General features: G+C 45.2%; 1 protein-coding gene across 1 annotated transcript in view; it reads left to right on the top strand.

Moving 5' to 3' along the window:
* The first annotated feature begins 264 nt into the window (after positions 1-264).
* LOC119962800 (chondroitin sulfate proteoglycan 4-like) overlaps positions 265-22,112 on the top strand; it is a 147,776-nt gene continuing 125,928 nt past the window's right edge. The window contains exon 1 of the mRNA XM_038790894.1: positions 265-456. Coding sequence (XP_038646822.1) covers positions 378-456 — 79 coding nt within the window. The 5' untranslated portion in view covers positions 265-377. The remainder of the gene's footprint in view (positions 457-22,112) is intronic.

Here is a 22,112-nt window from a genome sequence, read left to right as displayed (position 1 = left end):
CCCATGCCATTGACAAGGGAATTTGTCAACAATGTAGAAACTATAACTCAAATTGGAAGGTTAACAAGTAGGTTTAGGGAGGCGAGCCTACAGCAGTTTATAAAAGACCAGAGAACTGATTGTGTGCAGTCTTAGCACTTGATCTTGAGCATTTTCGGTGTGGGTATTGAAGCAGCAAACAGCTCTGCTGAGAGAAGGCACAGGATTGACAGACAGGCACAGATGAGGGGCGGTGTTGCTGGAGCGGGCTTGCGGGACGTGCTTTGACGCTGTGCGTCGCCGGAGACGGAGCAGGCGCCGAGATTGTGCTTTGATTGACACAAACTTTGATCAAAAAATGTAACAAAACAAGTTGGAAGGAACTCCGCGGTCCAAGCATGGGCTTCTTGGGGAAGTTAGGAAGCGTCCTTTTCTTCTTGGGGATATGTGTGTCTGCGGCTGGACTTGCCTATGGAGGTAAGCACTTGCAGCTCTTGTGTTGTAAAGTCAGTCAAGCAGTTCTCCTCCTCGGGAACAGTGCAGGCTTGCTCCCAGAAAGCAAAGGGTTCCACCAAATGAATTAATGTCTGCTGTGCCACCGTTCTCATCCCTAAACCTACTTGTTAACCTTCGGATTTGAGTGATAGTTTCTCCATTTTGACAAATTCCCTTGTCCTGAAGGTTAACAAATCGACCCAACATCATTGTTATTATCCCTTACCTTAAAAGGATTTGGGCAGCATGGGGTTAATGTATTGACGTTAGAATGGTATTTACCTGTGCTTAACAATGTTTAAAAACTCTGGAAAATGTGAGGAGAAATGCACAATATGGTCAAAAATACATTGTCGTTGCTGGTCCGGATCAGTTTAATCAATGTACAAGGATTTTTTAAAGCCAGATTTTTAATGCAGATGTGTATATGTGATCATGTGTACATGTAAATTGATAAGATATCACTTCGACTCCAGTAAATGAGCCACTCAAACCCACTGTATGGATTCTACAGCATTTGCCCTACAGTCAGCTGTAGTTTCAGCAGCTGTCAGTGCAGGATTGCTTTCCAACTGTAATTGCTATATATTTTTTACTATTCCTTCATGATATTGAGAATTATATAGCGTAATGAAAGAACAAAGTTCAGTTTTTAAAATCTGCCTTAATAGTGCATTTCATTATGAGTGACGTCTTCCAAATATAAAAGATGGTGAATAACATCAGGATCCTTGTCAAATGGATTCTTGTCAAAATGCATTCCAAGTAATTTGCTGTCTTTCCAGTCTTGCATGGCTGACTGGATTGGATTGCCATTGCTGATTCTGATCCTGACACTCTTTCAGGCCTTGTCACTTATCAAATCTATTGCAACATTTTGGAATTCCTTAAATATCATTGAAGGAGGTACTTGACCCACAAACGTGAGCTTACCTTTGAAAATGCAGAATAGAAATTTTCAACATTAAATTAAAAATGATTTAAATTCTCGATAATGAGTTTCACATTCCAGGATTTTTTGGGAATATATTTCCACATAAATATTTTGGAAGGATAATATTTTTTTTTAGATTGTTTTGATTTTACACCAATTTTGTTTTGGGGTGGGGTGGGGTGGGGGAGTGCAGTGAGACAGAAAGTGATTAAAATACTTTCTGGCTTTTGAAGTTGTTTCCCTGAAGGCTAATCAATATGCAACCCATTAGCCTGTCTAGGTCATTAACAAGCCTCGCACCTGTTGCGCCAGGAGGCCTTTGGTCCCAGGCATTTGGGCCATCTGAGATTATTGCAAACACCAAGAGGTTTTAAAAAATAGATGGGTGCAAGTCAGGGTTTAAGGTTTTTAAATATGAAAGTTGTGAGGTAAGACTTACTCACCTTTAAGAGGAGAATGCAAGGAGGAAGATGCAATTTACATTTCACCCGTTTCACATCTCTGGGTGTCCCCATGTGCTTTACAGCTAGTTAAGTACTTTTTGAAGTGTACTGATTATTGCAGCGTCCGAATCATGGCAGCCAATTTGTGCACTGGCCGTCCCACATACGCAATGTGATAATTACCCGATAATCTGTTTTTGTGTTCTTGATTGTGGGATAAACATTTGCCAATACTCCAAGGAGAATTCCCAAATTCTTCATCAAAATAGTGCTATGGGATCTTTGACAACAGGCTAATCAATAAGCAACCCATTAGCCTGTCTAGCTCATTAACAAGCCTCGCACCTGTTGCGCCAGGAGGTCTTTGGTCCCAGGCATTTGGCAGGGGCCATCTGAGATTATTGCAAACACCAAGAGGTTTTAAAAAATAGTTGGTTTCAACATCTTATCGGAAATATGAGATAATTTCCCCGACACTACCATCACCATATGTCTTGTCTCCCCGGCAGCATAGACCCAGCAGAGGTGGCAGCACAGTGGTATGGTTGGGAGGGAATTGCTCCGGGAGGCCTCAACACCTACACAGGTCCCCATGAAGTGTTGTGGCATCAGGTCAAATATGGGCATGGAAACGTCCTGCTGATTATCACGTACTGTAGCTGATGAATCAGTACTCCTCCATGTTGATTGGATTGGATTTGTTTATTGTCATGTGTACCAAGGTACAGTGAAAAGTATTTTTCTGCAAGCAGCTCAACAGATCATTCAGTACATGGGAAGAAAAGGGAATTGAACAGAATTCAAGAAAATACATGAGAATACATAATAGGGCAACACAATATATACAATGTACTACATAAGCATTGGCATCGGATGAAGCAGACATGGGTGTAGCGTTAATGAGGTCAGTCCATAAGAGGGTCATTTAGGAGTCTGGTGACAGTGGGGAAGAAGCTGTTTTTGAGTCTGTTCGTCCGTGTTCTCAGACTTCTGAATCTCCTGCCCGATGGAAGAAGTTGGAAAAGTGAGTAAGCCGGGTGGGAGGGATCCTTGATTATGCTGCCTGCTTTCCCCAGGCAGTGGGAGGTGTAGATGGAATCAATGGATGGGAGGCAGGTTCGTGTGATGGACTGGGCGGTATTCACGACTCTCTGAGCACCACTTGGAGGAAGCACTGAGGATAGCAAGGGCGTAGGATATACTCTTGGTGGGGGACTTCAATGTTCATCACCAATAGTTGCTCAGTAGCACCATCACAGATTGAACGGGCTGGGTCCTATCGGGCATAGTTGCTAGTCTGGGTTTTCGGCAGGTGATGTGGGAAATGACAAGGTGGAAAAACATACTGGATGTCATCATCACCATCCTTCCTGCCGCAGATGCATCTGTCCATGCCAAATCAGTGGGAGTGACTATTGTACAGTCCTTCAAAGTGGAGATAACCACTTGATTTGAGGTATACTTCATTGGAGAGAGTGGGTGTGGCCCAGTCGGGTGTGTGGTGGAATACTCTCCCCGTGCCTGGATCAGTGCAGTCCAACAATACTCAAGAAGCTCAACACCATCCAGGACATAGCTGTCCATTTGATTGCTGCTCCTTCCACAAACATTCACTCCCTCCAGCACTGATGCAGAGTGGCAGCCGTGTGTACCCCTCTACAAGGTGCACTGCAGCAACTCACCAAGACTCCTTAGGCAGAACCTTACAAACCTAGGACTGCTACCATCTACGGGTGAGCAGATACCTGGGAACACCACCACCTGGAAGTTTCCCTCCAAGGCATTTAGCATCCTGACTTGGAAATACATCGCTGTTCCTACGCCATCGCTGAGTGAAAACCCTGGAACTTCCTCCCTAACAGCACTGGGTGTACCTGCACCACATGGACTGCAGCCGTTCAAGAAGGCAGCTCACCACCCTCTTTTCAGGGGCAATTAGGGATGGGCAATAAATGCTAGTCTAGCCTGTGAAGCCATCCCACGAATGAATTTTCCAAACTGAATTGTCAGCCTGTAATTTGTGCTGAGGCCTCGGGAGAGCAACATCGACCCATATCCTTCTGACTCAAAGATGAGAATGCCAGCAACTGAGTAATGGTTGGCCCCATTGGTAGTTAGAAATGGTTGACACCATTGGTAGGGGTTTACGGATGTGAAATTCATATACAGCAGAGTTATGGATACTCAGCGAGTTGCTAACTGTGCCACCTGCACACTATTCTCCATGGCTAAAGGCGCACAATGCTTGTTCCCTTATGTGTGTCGACAATAATGAATTGGATCTATCCTGATGTTGCAGGGCCTAGCCGGCTGCAAGATTCCAAATTTGAACAAAGCGGGCCCTGAGAAAAAGCCCATTCCTGAGAAAATAATGTTTATGCAGCAAGGTGGGTCCTACAATAGCGTTAATTAATAGGCCAGGCATTCAGCTTGAAGGTAAATAAAACATACCCAACTTTACCTCTTGAAAAATGTCTCAAGTTCTCAAGTATTTTTCCAGGTGTTTTGGTTCATTTGCTAGAGTGTATTGTATCCTCACATGGGTTGGCAGAGTAATAGTTGATCTGTCTATAAAAAGTCAGCAACAGGTTACGTGGGTGGCAATTGCTTAGCCTCTGGTTCTACATGGTGATAGGAAGATGGAGCAGAGAGAGCAAGCTCCACACAAGTTGCAGCCGGATTTGACCAGGCTCCTTGGTAGTGACAGGAAGCTGACAGTCCAGTCAATGCACCTAACATTTCGGCCTGCGTGTCCATGAGTGACCTCCAGTTTGTCATCTCGTCGAGGACCTCAAATCTTATTTGAGTACTTTCAGCCGTCCTTGTCTGCCACCATCCTATGGTGGGCTGGCAAATGAGTCATCCTGTGTAAGTTTCAAGCTACTTGTTCCGGGTAACTGACCATGTGCTAATCCCAACTCTGTAGCAGCTTTCGAGGTAAATGCAGTAGCAGTACCTTGAGTGTCAGACTAAGTGACAGGCCCTCTTCATTTACGCTGTGCTCTTGCTCGCTTCCTTTCTCCTTGTTTTGTAGTGGCAGTTCTTGAATAGCTGAAAGCAGGAATTCAGAAGTGGAAAGTTGATGTGAGGTGAGGAGGGTTAAGGTGGGAAACAGGAGGCCTCCCTCCATATCTGCAAGTAGACATGAAACTGCCCAAGAATGAGAATAACCTTTTCTGCTCAAAGTGTAAATTATCTTTTAAAACATTCCTTCAACAAGACATTAAAATTGCAACAGATACATTATATGGACGTAACAGTTACAGTCATCTAAATGTCTACAGAAATTGATACACAGTGACCACACGGACTTAGTGCTACAGAATGAAATTCCACACAATGGGTGTGAAGAGAGAACCTTTGATCACAAACAGATGCAAGTGGCCGAGATGCAAACCCCATTGTGTGTCAATGCTAATGCTGTCGGGCCCAATTGTGTGGACAGCAGGAAGACTGATACTATGGTCAGCTAATAGAAACCAGTCTGTGATTAAAACCATTCTTTTGGACACCTTGAGCAGCAGCCTCAAGTCAGTCAGTTGAGGAGACAGTATACCACAGAGCGAAGAGATTCCACCCAACAAAGGAATAACCCTGCCAAGAATTCATTAACAGACAGCGAAATAGGACTACTCTTTTACCTTCTGATTTGAAGAACCATGCTAGATTTTTGTTAGGGGGCTCAAATACAAATGACTATGGCCAAGCTAGAAACATGCAGTTGCATGGAGTAGGACTCTGAAGTCATCGCCAGAAACCTCCAACCTCCATTTTCTTCAGTGGTCCAAAATGAAATATTCAATGAATGGCACCACACTGGGAAGTCCCGAGGGATAAAGAGACCTTGCCGTGTTTGTAAATAGATCTCTGATGGCAGAAGGGCAGGTTAATAGGGTGGTGAAAAAGGCATATGGTACACTTGCCTTTATCAATCATGGCACAGATTACAGAAGCAAGGACGTCATGTTGGAGTTATATAGAACATTGATGAGGCCACAGCTGGAGTACTGTGAGCATTCTGGTCGCCACATTATAGGAAGGATGTGATTGCATTGGACCGGGTGCAGATGGTTTCACCAGGATGTTGCCTGGGATGGAACATTTAAGTTATGAAGAGAAGTTGGATGGGTTTGGCTTGCTTTCGCTGGAGCAGAGAACATTGCGGGGTGACCTGATCGAGGTGTACATGATTATGAAGGGCATGGATAGGGAACAGTTGTTCCTCTCAGTTGAAGGATCAGTTATGAGGGGGCACAAGTTCAAGGTGAGGGGTGGGAAGTTCAGGGGGGATTTTGAGAAAAAGCCTTTTTACCCAGAGGATTGTGATGGTCTGGAATGCACTGCCTGGGAGGGTGGTAAAGGCGGGTTGCCTCACATCCTTTAAAATGTACCTAGATGCGCACTTAATTGCGAGACTATGGCCAAGTGCTGGCAAATGGGATTAGGATTGGCAGATCAGGTGCCTTTCCTGCTGCGGTCCAATCTCGATGGGCCGAAGGGCCTTTTCTGTACAGCATTTTTCTGTGAGTCTGTCAAATCGTCAGACCTTCAATATTTCCAGCTTCCATCGTGAAAGAGTCGAGGAATAGTGTCTTGTTAGACTCTTTAAAAACTTAAGTAACAGCCATTTGCTGATTCATTTCCCAGCGCAATGCCTTAAACAATCAGGTCAAGCTGTGTCTAAATTTCAAATAATGTTTGGCAGCTATCTGAAGTCATGATCAACTGATACATTCTCCATGAACCCCCCATGATGTCAGTGGCAGGAAGACCACTATAAACAGGGAAATATTGCCCCTAAAGTCAGGCGAACTGACTCCAGCGCCCTCTAATATACAGATAGCATAACATTTCAAAGAATGTTACTCAACTTAGAATTTGCATTCATCAAATACTGTTATCCCAACAATACAAGCCAAGTGTTCCATTGAGTATTTTATTATCTCTGCTAGTACTTCATTATTATAAATTCTGATAACATCCTTCGTCAGATTTTCAACCAGCCTGAGTTGAGTGTGGATAAGGTACTTGCAGATGAAGGAGGCAATTCATCAATCCAAAAAGTTCCTGAAGGGCCCCAATTTTTAGCTTACAACTCTGAAACAATCCCGGGACGTTTTGCCTCGACTGTTTCAAGAAATGTATTTCATATGTTGATCACTCTTTTTAAGATCAATTCCTGGCTATTAATCCAAGATTTACCTTTTATGGTTTGCATCCATGTTCTCTGCACTGGAGGCAGTGACAAAGTGATATTGTCGCTGGACTAGTAATCCAGAATAATCTGGGGACCAGGATTCAAATCTTGCAGATGGTGAAATCAGTATAAATCTGGAATTAAAAGCCTAAAGGGTGACCATAAACCCCTTGTCGATTGTTGTAAAATACCATCACGTTCACTAATGTCCTTTAGGGAAGGAAATCTGCCTGCCTTACCTGGTCTGGCCTACATGTGACTCCAGAACCACAGCAATGTGGTTGACCCTTAAATGCCCTCAAGGATGGGCAATAAGTGCTGGCCCACCCAGTGACTCCCACATCCCATGGACGAATAAAAAAACCTATTATTTAATTTAATGATGCTCAGATTTATATTTTGTATCCCCTAACTATCTTGTATTACTCTAAGATCGTTTCCCAAAAGCCGCCTTTTCAGGTTGAAATTCCCACGTTCTTCCAGTGTACCTCGTAGCTCAGATCTATGGCACTAGAGATCAGTCTTGTAAATCTTCACTGAAATATGTATCAAGTGCTTCACTTGTGTCTCAGTGAGGTCAACAGGACTCGACACAACACTTGAGATGTGATCTGATCAGGGTACTTTACAGTTTAGTCTCCGCTTTCTCTGATCTTGTATTCTATTGATTTGGCTGGTGTTCAACAATGAAAAATATAATCGAGCTGAACAAAAATGCAAGAAAATAGAGCTGTGACTTGCAGTCTGATGAACGATCAATTGTACAAAGACTCAGATTGGGTACAACTGTGGCTTTATTGCAGTAAGATGCATGGCCTCCTACAGCAGCTGGCGAAATGGCAGTTGAATAGAGGACACGTATATTTATACTCCTCCTATTGGGCGGAGCCAGCAGGCAGGGGCTACCGGCGAACCTGTAGTACAGGTCCTACCTTACATCACCTAATACAAGTGTAACAGTGGTTTACTACATTCAGCCCCTGTTAATAATGAGTCTGGCGGGGGTGGTGTAGAACTATATAGAGTAGTGAAAATTATGTACAGTGTTTTATTAGAAAAAAGAGGGGAAAAAAATGTCTTTTGACGGTCCGGTGCCAGTTAGAGGTTGAACCAGTCTGGTGCCTTGACGTTCCGCTGGGAGCGACGTAACGGTGGCGGCGACGTCGATGCTGGCGATGTCGATGCCAGCCTGATGTTGGGTGACTCCGGGGAGCATGCCGAAATCCTCTTCATCCTCTTGCGTGGGCAGGGGAAGGAGGGATGGTCCTGGTGGGGTTAATGTTGGAAACGCCGGGGGAGGGGAGGATGGCGCCTGGCCGGGGAAGTGTGTATGGGTGGAACCTGCTGGTGCCAGGTCCCTGAGGGAGACAGTATCTTGGCGGCCATTGGGGTATGCCACATAGACATACTGGGTGTTGGCATGGAGCAAGTGTACCCTGTCGACCAATGGGTCCGCCTTGTGGAGTCGGACGTGCCTACGGAGCAGGACCGGTCCTGGAGCTGTGAGCCAAGTCGGGACCGACACCCCGGATGTGGACTTCCTGGGGAAGGCAAAAAGACGTTCATGGGGTGTGTTATTCGTAGCGGTGCACAGTAGTGACCGGATGGAGTGGTGTGCATCAGGGAGGACCTCCTGCCAGCGAGACGCTGGGAGGTTCCTGGACCGTAGGGCCAGCTGGACGACCCTCCAAACCGTCCCGTTCTCCCTCTCTACTGGTTTAGCTCACTGGGCTAAATCGCTGGCTTTTAAAGCAGACCAAGCAGGCCAGCAGCACAGTTCGATTCCCGTACCAGCCTCCCCGGACAGGTGCCGGAATGTGGCGACTAAGGGCTTTTCACAGTAACTTTATTGAAGCCTACTCGTGACAATTATCGATTTTCATTTCATTTCTCTACCTGCCCGTTTCCCCTGGGGTTGTAGCTGGTCATCCTGCTGAAGGCGATACCCCTGCTGAGCAGGAACTGACGCAGCTCATCGCTCATGAATGAGGATCCCCTGTCACTGTGGATGTAGGCGGGGAAACCGAACAGAGCGAAGATTGTCTTGAGGGCCTTGATGACGCTGGCGGACGTCATATCAGGGCATGGGATGGCGAAGGGGAATCTGGAGTACTCATCGACCACACTGAGAATATATGTGTTTCAGTCGGTGGAGGGGAGGGGCCCTTTGAAATCCACGCTGAGGCGTTCAAAGGGGCGGGAGGCCTTCACCAGGCGCACACGGTCCAGCCGGTAGAAGTGCGGCTTGCACTCCGCACAGACCTGGCAGTCCCTGGTGACTGTCCGTACTTCCTCGACGGAATAGGGCAGATTGCTAGCCGTGACAAGATGGTACAACCGTGTAACCCCCGGGTGACAAAGGCTGTCGTGTAGGACCCGGAGTCGGTTTACGTGTGCGCTGATACATGTACCTCGGGATAGGGAGTCTGGGGGCTCGTTGAGTTTGCCGGGGCAATACAGAATCTCGTAATTATAGGTGGAGAGCTCGATTCCCCACCGCAAGATTTTATCATTCTCGATCTTGCCTCGCTGCGTGTTGTTGAACATTGTAGCCACCGAAGTTGGCCATTCCGTCAATACAAAATGGAGGAATGCAAAGCTTACAGGTTAAAATGGACAACGTTTGCAGCACAAGCAGGCTGCACCAAGCCAATGTGTATTCTGTCTGCAAAGAGAGCAGACAGCACCGAAACGAACATTCCGCATACTAATGAGGCAATCTCCGGGATAGTTAACATAGCAATGGAACGATCCCAGGGACAATGGACACAGATAGAGAGGTGATTGCAACAGTGTATGGGAAACCAGACACCCCGGCACCAGCGGGGTTCGAAAACAAAGCACCTGAAGGCCCGCCCAGTAGCCGAGAGACAGCCTCAGTATTGGGGGGATTCAAACAAATCGATTGGGAAGAGACCCAATCGATTCCCAGCAGGAAAAGGGTCCGCCCAAAAGGACGCGAAGCCCTGGGACCTATAAAAGACAGGTCCCAAACTTAGTTCGTTCTTCTTAACCAGCTCTCCTCTCTGGACCAGCATCTCAACCAGCTTTTGCCAAAGAAGACCTTGAACGAGAGAGAGGAGAGGTTTGGGACAGCAGCCGCCAGCAAGTAAGTGTCTCACAACGATCGCTACCAGAGATAGACACTCCTGACCCCTTTTTAACCCGTACCAACCTGAAGTCTACAGACCAGTGCAGAACAAGAGGCCTTGTTCCCTGATCCGGCAGTTCCCTTCGAGATAAGTATTGGTTTATTTAGTGGTAGGAATAGTTTAATCATCCTAGCGTGTGCATGGGTAGTATTATAATTGTATTATAATAAACTCAGTTGTTTAAACTTACTAATTGGTGTATGGTTTTATTGCTTTGAACTTGAGCTTGAAATTTGTGGCGGTATCGTAACGATACCTGGCGACTCCAGAACTAAGTAACGAAACATAGCCAAACCGAGTGATAAGCACACTCACCCAGAACGAGCAACAACATGAAGGCTACTGACTGTTGGTCAATGAGGAGAGTGAATCTCCTGCCAGCCAGGTAATGCCTCCAATGCCACACAGCTTCAACAATAGCTTGGGCCTCCTTTTCGACGGACGAGTGCCGAATTTCAGAGGCATGAAGGGTGCTGGAAAAAAATGCCACGGGTCTGCCTGCCTGATTGAGGGTGGCGGCAAGTGCGACGTCTGATGCGTCCCTTTCTACTTGGAAGGGTAGTGTCTCATCTACTGCATGCATCCGACCTTGGCTATGTCTGCTCTGATACGGGCGAAGGCCTGTTGCGCTTCGGTCATCAGATTGGGTACAACTGTGGCTTTATTGCAGTAAGACGCATGGCCTCCTACAGCAGCTGCCGAAATGGCAGTTGAATAGAGGACACGTATATTTATACTCCTCTTCCTGAGCGGAGCCAGCAGGCTGGGGCTACCGGCGAACCTGTAATACAGCTCCGACCTTACATCACTCAATACAGGTGTAACAGTGGTTTACCACACAGTCCATTTTGAAAAATATCTCTAAAACTATACAATGATGAAGTAGATTGCACCGAATAGAGAAGACTAGATTAATATAGATGAATTGAGGTGTTTCTACTGAACCTCTATTAGCATTGGTCCAGGATCTGTGCTTCGCAGTGTCTTACAGATTTACTCGATCTGTACACCACTCCTTTCTGAAAACTACTGATGGTCACATCAAACACTGGAATTGTTCTCAAAATGTTGAGAGTATGGCATTTATAATTTATAAACTATGATTTATATGATTGTACTGTTAATCAGATCACGTTAGTTTATTTGAAATGGTTTTACTTTTATGCTGAAAGGCTGCACTAACTATTTGAAGGGTTATATATATTTTTTCTCTCCGAGGGTCATTAGTCTGTAGAATTCTCTTCCTCGGGGAGTAGTGGAATATTTTCAAAGGTGTGTTCGATAGATTTTTTGATCAACAAGAGAGTCGAGGGTTATGGGGGTGGGGGGTAGGCAGTGTAGCTGAGGCCATAATCAGATCAGGCTTGACCTTATCGAATAGAAGGCCAGGCTCAAGGAGCCAAATGGCCTATTCCTGCACCTAATTCTTGTGTTCTTATGCTCTTAACACGCCTGCCTACTTAATCACAAATTTCAAGTAAAACTGTACTTTATTACCTCTAAGCTCAGAAGCATGTGTCTTGCCTAAACATGTTTCAGGTTGTTTACATTCCAGTCAGAAAAACATTTAAGCTGCCCTGTAGTTTTCTCTTTGATTTTTTGGTAATTTTGTTGGAATATAAACTATTATGTCTAGACATCATCTGATAAAGTTTGGATAGATCTGCCATTTATGGGTATTGCTATACATTACGGTACCAGTCTTTGTTTATGGTGATGCAAGTCTGGCAGACTTGAGGATGTTGTTGGATCCTTAACATTTTCAAGATGGAGAAGGTGGAGAGCAGTGGATGAATATCATAGCAAACATTTGCATAATGCTATTGAAGTGATTATTCTGCGATATAATCAGCAAAAATGGGCATCAATCAAAACAGATAGTAGGAGGGTTTGAACAAAGCGTTTGTTAAGGGGGTAGGTTTTAAGGAGGGATTTAGGGAAGGGAATGTAGCTTCAATGGTGGTAATTTCAGCCAATGGTGGGCCGAAGGGAAATGCACAAGAGATTAGCGTCAGAGTAAGAATTTGGGGCTTGTGGGGCTGCAGGAGGTTGTAGAGATGTTGAGTGTCAAAGCCATGAAGGGAGGTAGTGTACTTCAACATAGATGGAAAAGATGAATCTGGGTGCAGGCTGGTATCTGAAGTAGAGTTTTAGATTATTTAATATTTATAATGAGCAGAGGATTAGAGGTCATCAAGAAGGGCATCCAAAAGGCCGGGTCTGGAGGTCACAGTCTTAGATGAGAGTTTGTCGTGGATAACAACAACCTATTTATACAGTTTATTGAACATAAGATCCAAGGCACTTCACAGGAGGCTAAGGCGGGAACAGAAACAAAAAGTGTTCGAGGCATTGTTGCTTTGCGGCTCTAGGGTCGCAGGTTCGATTCTGGCTTGTGTCACTGTCTGTGCCGAGTCTGCAGGTTTTCCCTGTGTCTGGGTGGGTTTCCTCTGGGTGCTCCAGTTTCCTCCCACAAGTCCTGAAAGACGTGCTGTTAGGTAATTTGGACATTCTGAATTCTCCCTCTGTGTACCCGAACAGGTGCCGGAATGTGGCGACTAGGGGATTTTCGCAGTAACTTTATTGTAGTGTTAATGTAAGCCTACTTGTGACAATAAAGATTATTATTATACTATGGTGGTCTTTGTGTAGTAGACCTATCTTGGAGTACAGTGTATTGTTTTGACTAAATAATAGGACCTATAACACATCACAGGAGTGTTAGAAGCAAGGTTCAACATTAAGTCACACAAGGTATTATTAGGACAAAGAGGGTACACCAGCATCAGAAAAATGTAGCGAAGACAACAAGAAAATCCCAGTTAAGAAAATATTAGAAGGTTAAGCGCCACAGTGAAAAGACTTAGCAATGAAAAATACCGAATTAACGCACCAAGGACTACAAATTCATTTTCCATTGTTTCCAGGAAAAAATAAACAAATGCACTCTTGCAAAAAGAAGTGGCAATAATTGTGCAAATAATCATCATTTACCATCAACTCCCAACTGTTTTTTTTCTGAAACTTATGGTATATTTATTTTTACAATATCAGTTCCACAATGCAATTTATTAGCATACACAGATTGAGTTGAAGTCTGTGGCCCAAGTCTTCTGGTCTCTGGATCATCAGAGATTGGACATGGGAACAACAATGCGCGCTGGGACTCTGTTGAAGTCCTGATGGGCTGGGACTTACCCAGGAATTGCTTTGCTGCACAATGTCCAGTACCATTCGCGACTCGTCAGACAATGAAGCAATCTATGTCCAAATGCAGCACTGCCTGAAGTGGCAAGTAACATCCGCACCACACAAGTGCCAGGCAATGATTATCTCCAATAAGAGAGAATCAAACTATCGCCCCATGACATTCAATGGCATTGCCATTGCTAAATCCCTCACTGTCAACACTCTGGCGGTTACCATTGATCAGAAACTAAACTGGACTCGCCATATTAATATTGTGGATACAAGAGCAGTCAGAGGTTAGGAATCCTGCGGTGAGTAACTCATCTCCTGACTTGCCAAAGCCTGTCCACCATCTACAAGGCACAAGGAGTGTGATGGAATACTCTCCCTTGCCTAGATGAGTGCAGCTCCAACAACACTTCAGCTTAACACCATCCAGGACAAAGCAGCCTGCTTGATTTAGCATTCAGCTGAAATCATGGGCGGGATTCTCCCCTACCCGGCGGGACGGGGGGTCCCGGCGTAGCGGAGTGGCGCCAACCACTCCGGTGTCGGGCCTCCCCAAAGGTGCGGAATTCTCCGCACCTTTGGGGGTCAAGCCCTCACATTGAGGGGCTAGGCCCGCGCCGGAGCGGTTGTCACCACGCTGACTGGCGCCAAAACCGGCACAACGGCCTTTGACGCCCGCCACCCGGCGCCGGGGCTGGCCGAAAGGCCTTCACCAGTTCGCGCATGTGTCAGCTGCCGCTAACGTCACCACCGGCGCATGCGCGCTGGGGGATTCTCTTCCGCCTCCGACATGGTGGAGGCCGTGGCGACGGTGTAAGAAAAAGAGTGCCCCCACGGCACTGGCCTGCCCGCCGATCGGTGGGCCCCGATCGCGGGCCTGGCCACCGTGGTTGCACCCCCCGGGGTCCGATCGCCCCGCGCCCCCCCCCCAGGGTCCCGGGGGCCTGCTCGCGCCGCCGATCCTGCCGCCACCAGGGGTGGTTCAAACTACGGTGGCGGGAGAGGCCTTCCAGTGGCGGGACTTCGGCCCATCGCGGGCCGGAGAATCGCGGCAGGGGGCTCGCCGCTTGGCGCGATTCCCGCCCCCGCCAATTCCCGGGTAGTGGAGAATTTCTGCCACGGCGGGGGCGTGATTTCCGGCGGCCCCGGGCGATTCTCAGACCCTGCGGGGGGGTCGGAGAATTTCGCCCCATGTCTTACCAATTTGATTGGATTTTCCGAGGAGGTGACTAGGTGTGTAGATGAGGGCGGTGTAGTTGACTTGATGTCACGCAATCATTAATTCACTCGCCCATTCACCGAGCCAAAACTTCCATTTGCAACTTTTACACTAAATATTTAAACTTGCTATACAGCAGCTAGTGCCACAGAAAGGGGACATTTTTTGTCTTCATCTGACTGTACGCTGCTGTGATGAAGCCCTCTGAGGAATGCTGTGCTCCACAATTCTAGTAAAGCTTGAATGAAAATAGACAATGAGCATGAAATCTAAGAAGATGCTGATCTGTTTGAAACAGTTTTCTGTACAAGTAAAGCCCACTGAATCTCATCTCTCTCATACCCTAATTCTAGCATGGAACTTATCTAGTTTGTGCAAGTTTATTTTTTACGTGTTTATGCTTGTGACCAATGGTCTGTTTTGACTTTTTTGTGAAGTAAGGTTTGCCTAACCTGAGCCATTTTTAGTAATTTACATTTTTAAACAATATGCAGTAAAATTGAACCTTTTAAAACTTTTAATCACTGTACATACACTTTTCATGCGGATTCACACTTGTTGCACTTTCTCCAAGTCAGACGTGGTGTGGTGACCAGAACTTCACACTCGTTCTCTGTGTCGTTTGGTCAGCTGTTTTACAGCTTCAGCATAATGTTCTCATGTCCCACATTTTGTGAACTCTTTTGTTGCCTCACCACATTGTGTAGACACTGTTGCTCCAGATGCTTCCTCTGTCTCATTCAGAGAAGCCCTACAGTGCAGAAGGAGGTCATTCAGCCCATTGAGTCTGCACCAACCCTCTAGAAGAGCATCCTACCTTGGCCCATGCCCTTGCCCATATCTCTGTAACCTCACCTAACTTCTTGGACATTAAGGAGCAATTTAGCATGGCCAATCCACCTAACCTGCACATCTTTAGACTGTGATAGGAAACCGGAACACCTGGAGGAACCCACACCGACATGGGGAGAACGTGCAGGCTCCGCACAGACAGTGACCCAAGGTTAGAATTGAACCCGGGTCCCTGGTGCTGTGAGGCAGCAGTGCTAACCACTGTGCCACCATGCTATCCTTGCGCCAGTTTTGTTCAATTTATCCTTGTATTGTGCATGGTTGTGTGATGATTCACATTGGTCCATATTAAATTCAACTTATCATTTATTTGCCAATTTGCATAAATGATCAATATATGTAAGTAGATTTTTAGCCATATCCTATGTCTGCTGTCCCTCTTCCCCGAGCCCACTCTATTTTAGTATTCTCTGGAAATCTGATTATCTTGTATTTGGTTTGGAGTAGATCGGAACCGATTTGAAAGTAGCTGAAACTTAGGGCAGCAGTTGCTGCAGCTGGCCACATGCAGCGGGGATGATCACAAAGTTTGCAGATTATACAAAAATTGGCCGCACAGGAGATAGCGAGGTGGATTGCTGTAGACTGCAGGAAGATATTAATGGACTGGTCAGGTAGCAGAAAAGTGGCAAAAGGAATTCAACCCAGAGAAATGTGAGGTGATGCGTTTGGGGACATCAAACAAGACTAAGAGTTACACAATAAATGGGAGTAAGAGGAGTAGAGGAGGTGAATGACCCTGGAATGACTATCCACAGATCGCTGTAGGTAGCAAGACAATAAGGTGGTGAAAACATATGGGATCCTTTAATTTATTAGCTGAAGCATATGAGCAGAGAGGTTATGCTGGAATTATATAAAGGCCACAACTTGAGTACTGTACTGCGTGCAGTTCTGGTCACCTCATTACAGAAAGGGTGTAGTTACATTAATGAGGATAGAGGAGATTCACGAGAATCATAGATCGTAGAATTTACAGTACAGAAGGAGGCCATTCAGCCCATCGAGTCTGCACCGGCTCTTGGAAAGAGCACTCTACCAAGGTGAACCAAGCCGGGAATTGCGCCTGGGACCCTCAAGCTGTGAAACAATTGTGCTAACCATTATGCTACCGTGCTGCCCCATAGTTTTGTGTCCACAGCCCACAGTTTTGTTTCAGCCCCACGGTCCTAGTTTTGTCTAACAGAGAGGGATGTTGCCAGGACTGGAAAATTGCAGCTCTGAGGAAAGATTGGATAGTTATTGGGTTGGATTGGGTTATTTCTCTTGGAACAAAGGAGGCTGAGGGGAGATTTGATTGTGATGTACAAAATTGTGAGGGGCATGGATAGAGTTGATAGGAAGGGCCTAATTACCTGAGCAGAGAGAGGTCAGAGACTAAGGGGGCATAGATGTAAAGTGATTGGTAGAAAGATTAGAGGGGAATGAGGAAAAAGGTTTTCACCCAGAGGGTTCAGGTGGTCTGGAACTCACTGCCTGAAAGGGTGGTAGAGGCAGAAACCCTCGCTTCATTTAGAAGGTGCATATGGACCTCAAGCGCTGTAACCTGAGGGCTACAGCCCACATGCTGGAAAGTGGGATTCGGCTGGGTGGCTTGTTTTCAGCTGGCACAGGCACAGTCGGCCAAGCTTGTGTCATGAACTTTTTATGATTCTGTCTTCCTAGGCCAAGAGGCAGAGTTCCTGCTCTGGATTGCTAGTCAGTGAGCTCCTGGGGGAATATATGTATTGCTGTGCTGAGATGCACTCTGCAGTTGACTAACTGTCACTATTCATTGCTTAAGCTCATATGCAAATTGGCATTTGGCCAAGGCACCAGAAGGCTATTGGTGCCTGTGAAGTCATTCCATAGCAATACCAGCACTTTGTAGAGGTGGGAAAGAGAGGGTGATGACTGTCACATGACTGCTTTCTTCATTTCTCAGAGATCATAAAATGCTAAGTGGTAAAAAGTTGTTCAGTGCAACTTGCCTACTACATTCATGTATCTTTATTTTGGTTTGCTAATTTTGAGAACACCAAGTTCATTATTGTGCCTTCCCAGAACATAGAACATAGAACGATACAGCGCAGTACAGGCCCTTCGGCCCTCGATGTTGCACCGACATGGAAAAAAACTAAAGGCCATCTAACCTACACTATGCCCTTATCATCCATATGCTTATCCAATAAACTTTTAAATGCCCTCAATGTTGGCGAGTTCACTACTGTTGCAGGTAGGGCATTCCACGGCCTCACCACTCTTTGCGTTAAAAACCCACCTCTGACCTCTGTCCTATATCTATTACCCCTCAATTTAAGGCTATGTCCCCTCGTGCTAGCCACCCCCATCCGCGGGAGAAGGCTCTCGCTGTCCACCCTATCTAACCCTCTGATCATTTTGTATGCCTCTATTAAGTCACCTCTTAACCTTCTTCTCTCTAACGAAAACAACCTCAAGTCCATCAGCCTTTCCTCATAAGATTTTCCCTCCATACCAGGCAACATCCTGGTAAATCTCCTCTGCACCCGTTCCAAAGCTTCCACGTCCTTCCTATAATGAGGCGACCAGAACTGTACGCAATACTCCAAATGCGGCCGTACTAGAGTTTTGTACAACTGCAACATGACCTCATGGCTCCGGAACTCAATCCCTCTACCAATAAAGGCCAACACACCATAGGCCTTCTTCACAACCCTATCAACCTGGGTGGCAACTTTCAGGGATCTATGTACATGGACACCGAGATCTCTCTGCTCATCCACACTACCAAGAATTTTACCATTAGCCAAATATTCCGCATTCCTGTTATTCTTTCCAAAGTGAATCACCTCACACTTCTCCACATTAAACTCAATTTGCCACCTCTCAGCCCAGCTCTGCAGCTTATCTATGTCCCTCTGTAACCTGCAACATCCTTCCGCACTGTCTACAACTCCACCGACTTTAGTGTCGTCTGCAAATTTACTCACCCATCCTTCTGCGCCCTCCTCTAGGTCATTTATAAAAATGACAAACAGCAACGGCCCCAGAACAGATCCTTGTGGTACGCCACTCGTAACTGAACTCCATTCTGAACATTTCCCATCAACTACCACTCTCTGTCTTCTTTCAACTAGCCAATTTCTGATCCACATCTCTAAATCACCCTCAATCCCCAGCCTCCGTATTTTCTGCAATAGCCGACCGTGGGGAACCTTATCAAACGCTTTACTGAAATCCATATACACCACATCAACTGCTCTACCCTCGTCTACCTGTTCAGTCACCTTCTCAAAGAACTCGATAAGGTTTGTGAGGCATGACCTACCCTTCACAAAACCATGCTGACTATCCCTAATCATATTATTCCTATCTAGATGATTATAAATCGTATCTTTTATAATCCTCTCCAAGATTTAAAAAAAAAACAAGCTGTGTTTTAAATACCCCTATAACCTTCAGGGTATGCATTCAGCTTCTTAAAATTGTCAACTGATCCCCTAATCTAACTTGGCTGACCACATGTGGCATTTAGTATTACGCTCATCGAAGGAGTTAAATTAGCTAAACTTATCTATTGTCATGATTGCTTTTAAATATCATAGATTATCATAGAATGTACAGTGCAGAAGGAGACCATTTGGCCCATCAAGCCTGCACCGGCTCTTGGAAAGACGTCAACAAGGTCAACACCTCCACCCTATCCCCATAACCCAGTAACCCCACCCAACACTAAGGGCAATTTTGGACACTAGGGGCAATTTATCATGGCCAATCCACCTAACCTGCACATCTTTGGACTGTGGGAGGAAACCGGAGCACCCGGAGGAAACCCACGTACACACGGGGAGGATGTGCAGACTCCTCGCAGACAGTGACCCAGCAGGGAATCGAACCTGGGATCCTCAAGCTGTGAAGCCACAGTGCTATCCATTTGTGCTACCGTACAGAGCTGCAATGTATGTAGAAGCCTGGAATCATTTTGGTCACTTTGTTCTGAACATTTTCCAATGCATCAATATCTTGTATGAGATAATGATTAATACTGCATTCAATTTTTCATCATTAGTCTCCTGATTGTCCTGCACAATGTCAGTATAGCAATGTTCTAATAATGAAATGAAAATCGCTTATTGTCACGAGTAGGCTTCAAATGAAGTTACTGTGAAAAGCCCCTAGTCGCCACATTCCGGCGCCTGTTCGGGGAGGCTGTTACGGGAATTGAACCGTGCTGCTGGCCTGCTATCAAAGCCAGCGATTTAGCCCTGTGCTAAACAGTCCCACTAAACAGCCTGTGCTAATACCCACTAAATGCATGTAAATGCACAATTTGCCACATTGACTCCCTACAATAGTCACCATGCTTCCTAAAGTATTCCATTGGCTATAAAGTGCTTTGGTTTAATCTTGAGGTTGTAAAATTAACTCACCAAGGTTCCTCAGATGACACCTTCCAAAGCAACGACTGCTTTCATGTAGAAGGACAAGGACAGCAGATACATGGGAACACCACCACTTGGACGTTTCCCTCCAAGCCACTCACAACCCTAACTTAGAAATATATCACTTTTCCTTCACTGTTGCTGGGTCAAAATCCTCCCTAACAGTACAGTAGCTGTAACTACACCTTACGGACTGCAGCAGTTCAAGAAGGCAACTTACCTTCTCAAGAGCAATTAGGGATGGACAATAAATGCTGGCCTAGCAAGCGGAGTTTACAGCCCATGAATGAATGAAAAAGCACTGTATAAATGCACACTCTTCTCTTTCAAACTGACCAGATAGAAAATACAAGAATTACAATTTTAATTAAATAACTGAGCATGATAAAGACTTGTGTTAACTTTGCACATGCGACTCAAAACATTTTTGCATTTCACAAAAACTCAATTGCTTTGAATGTAGAACATAAAAAACATGGGAGCAGAAGTGAGTAATTTGGCCCTTCGATAGATGGTCAGTGTTTGTTGTGCAGTAGTCATTTTGCACGCAGCAAGCTCTGCAGAGCTGGGAGATGAACGACTAGATAATCGCAGAATGAAGAATTTGTAAGCAGAGCATTAAAAAGACAAATGCCCTGTTGGCTGTCTCAGTGCAGCAGGCTGATGCCAGTCTGAAACTTCCAGCAATTCTACCATTCTCTTGGCGTGACTTGTCCGCGGAGTTCACAACACCATGGGTCTTGACTGGGCAGAACAGCTGTCGGGTATCAGTCTGCATTCCCCCCCCAACCACACCCTCTCATTGAGAGCCATCAGCACTATCCCAGCATGTTTAATTTGCACCCGTGATTTTGTTGGAGCACTTATTTTTAAAAATGTATCCTGCCAAAGAATTTTGTCTTCTGTAGAAACGTCAAATGTGATTTTATTACAAACTAAACACACTAAGATATTAAAGGAAGCAACCTTGTTTTGTTGAAGACGACAATTAATTCCAACAACATCAAGCATTTAAATGGCACCTTCAATGTTGGAAAATGTTCCACATAGGGTGTGTAATCAGATGAGCATTGACTGAGCCAAAGGAGGAGATATTAGAAGAGACAATTAGAAGCCTGGTTTAATTAAGAAGTCTTACAACACCAGGTTAAAGTCCAACAGGTTTGTTTCAAACACGAGCTTTCGGAGCACGGCTCCTTCTTCAGGTGGATTCTCCTGAAGAAGGAGCCGTGCTCCGAAAGCTCGTGTTTGAAACAAACCTGTTGGACTTTAACCTGGTGTTGTAAGACTTCTTACTGTGCTCACCCCAGTCCAACGCCGGCATCTCCACATCATGGTTTAATTAAAAGTAGGTTTTAAGAAATGTCTTTGAAGGAGGAAAGAGAAATATGGAGATATAGAGGTTTAGGGAGGCAATCCAAGAGACTAGGGCCCAGATGAACGAAGTCGTGATCATAAATGGTGCGAAGAAAGAAGGGAGATGTTATGAAATATTGAATATAATTCTGACAGCTTAAGTGTCCATGATGCTTAAAGAACAACATAAACACTCTATCAAATCTGGGCTGATACCTCATTGGAGCTGCATTTTACCCGCAAGAAGTTTCCACCATCATTTATTTCCTGAATCTGGCTGAGTCTTGATTGTAACTTTTTACAACTACTTCACTGTTGCAGTAGTGCTAAAGGTCTAGTCTGAAATCAGTGTTAAAATTTGCTTTTGTACTGTTTAAAGAAACATTATATTATATAATGTCATAGAGATGTAAAGAGCCAGGGGAAAAAAAACTATTAAACCAAACCCAGACTGCCTCCATATTATTATTAAAAGTGATAACTGCTATGTGAAGCAAGCAGCTGTGTTATGTTATACTTAATAATTCAATGACTACCCAGTAGTTAACGGAAGAAATTATGGCTTTTGTTCATGCCTTTTTAATATAAGGATCATTTACGAGACATTCTGAGAGCACAGTATCTGTGGAAACCAATAATTAGCTGTGGTGTGTACATTTGTAGCGCGATATCAAAGCTGGATTTTGAAAATTACCAAACAGCTGGCAGACACATTGGGGACAATTTTAATCTAACTCGTTAGGTGGGGAACCAGTGGATTAAATGGAATGCTGGTTTTACATCTACTCTCGAATGTGGCCATCTGAAGACAAACTAGTTAAGAGTTAAATGGTTAATGAAGAACATTTGAGTGACCCTTTAGTTGGTGCCCAGTACTGAAGTTG

This window comes from Scyliorhinus canicula, chromosome 3, assembly GCF_902713615.1.
Source record: "Scyliorhinus canicula chromosome 3, sScyCan1.1, whole genome shotgun sequence".
Classification (NCBI taxonomy): domain Eukaryota; kingdom Metazoa; phylum Chordata; class Chondrichthyes; order Carcharhiniformes; family Scyliorhinidae; genus Scyliorhinus; species Scyliorhinus canicula.
This window is presented reverse-complemented; position numbering and strand designations above follow the sequence as displayed.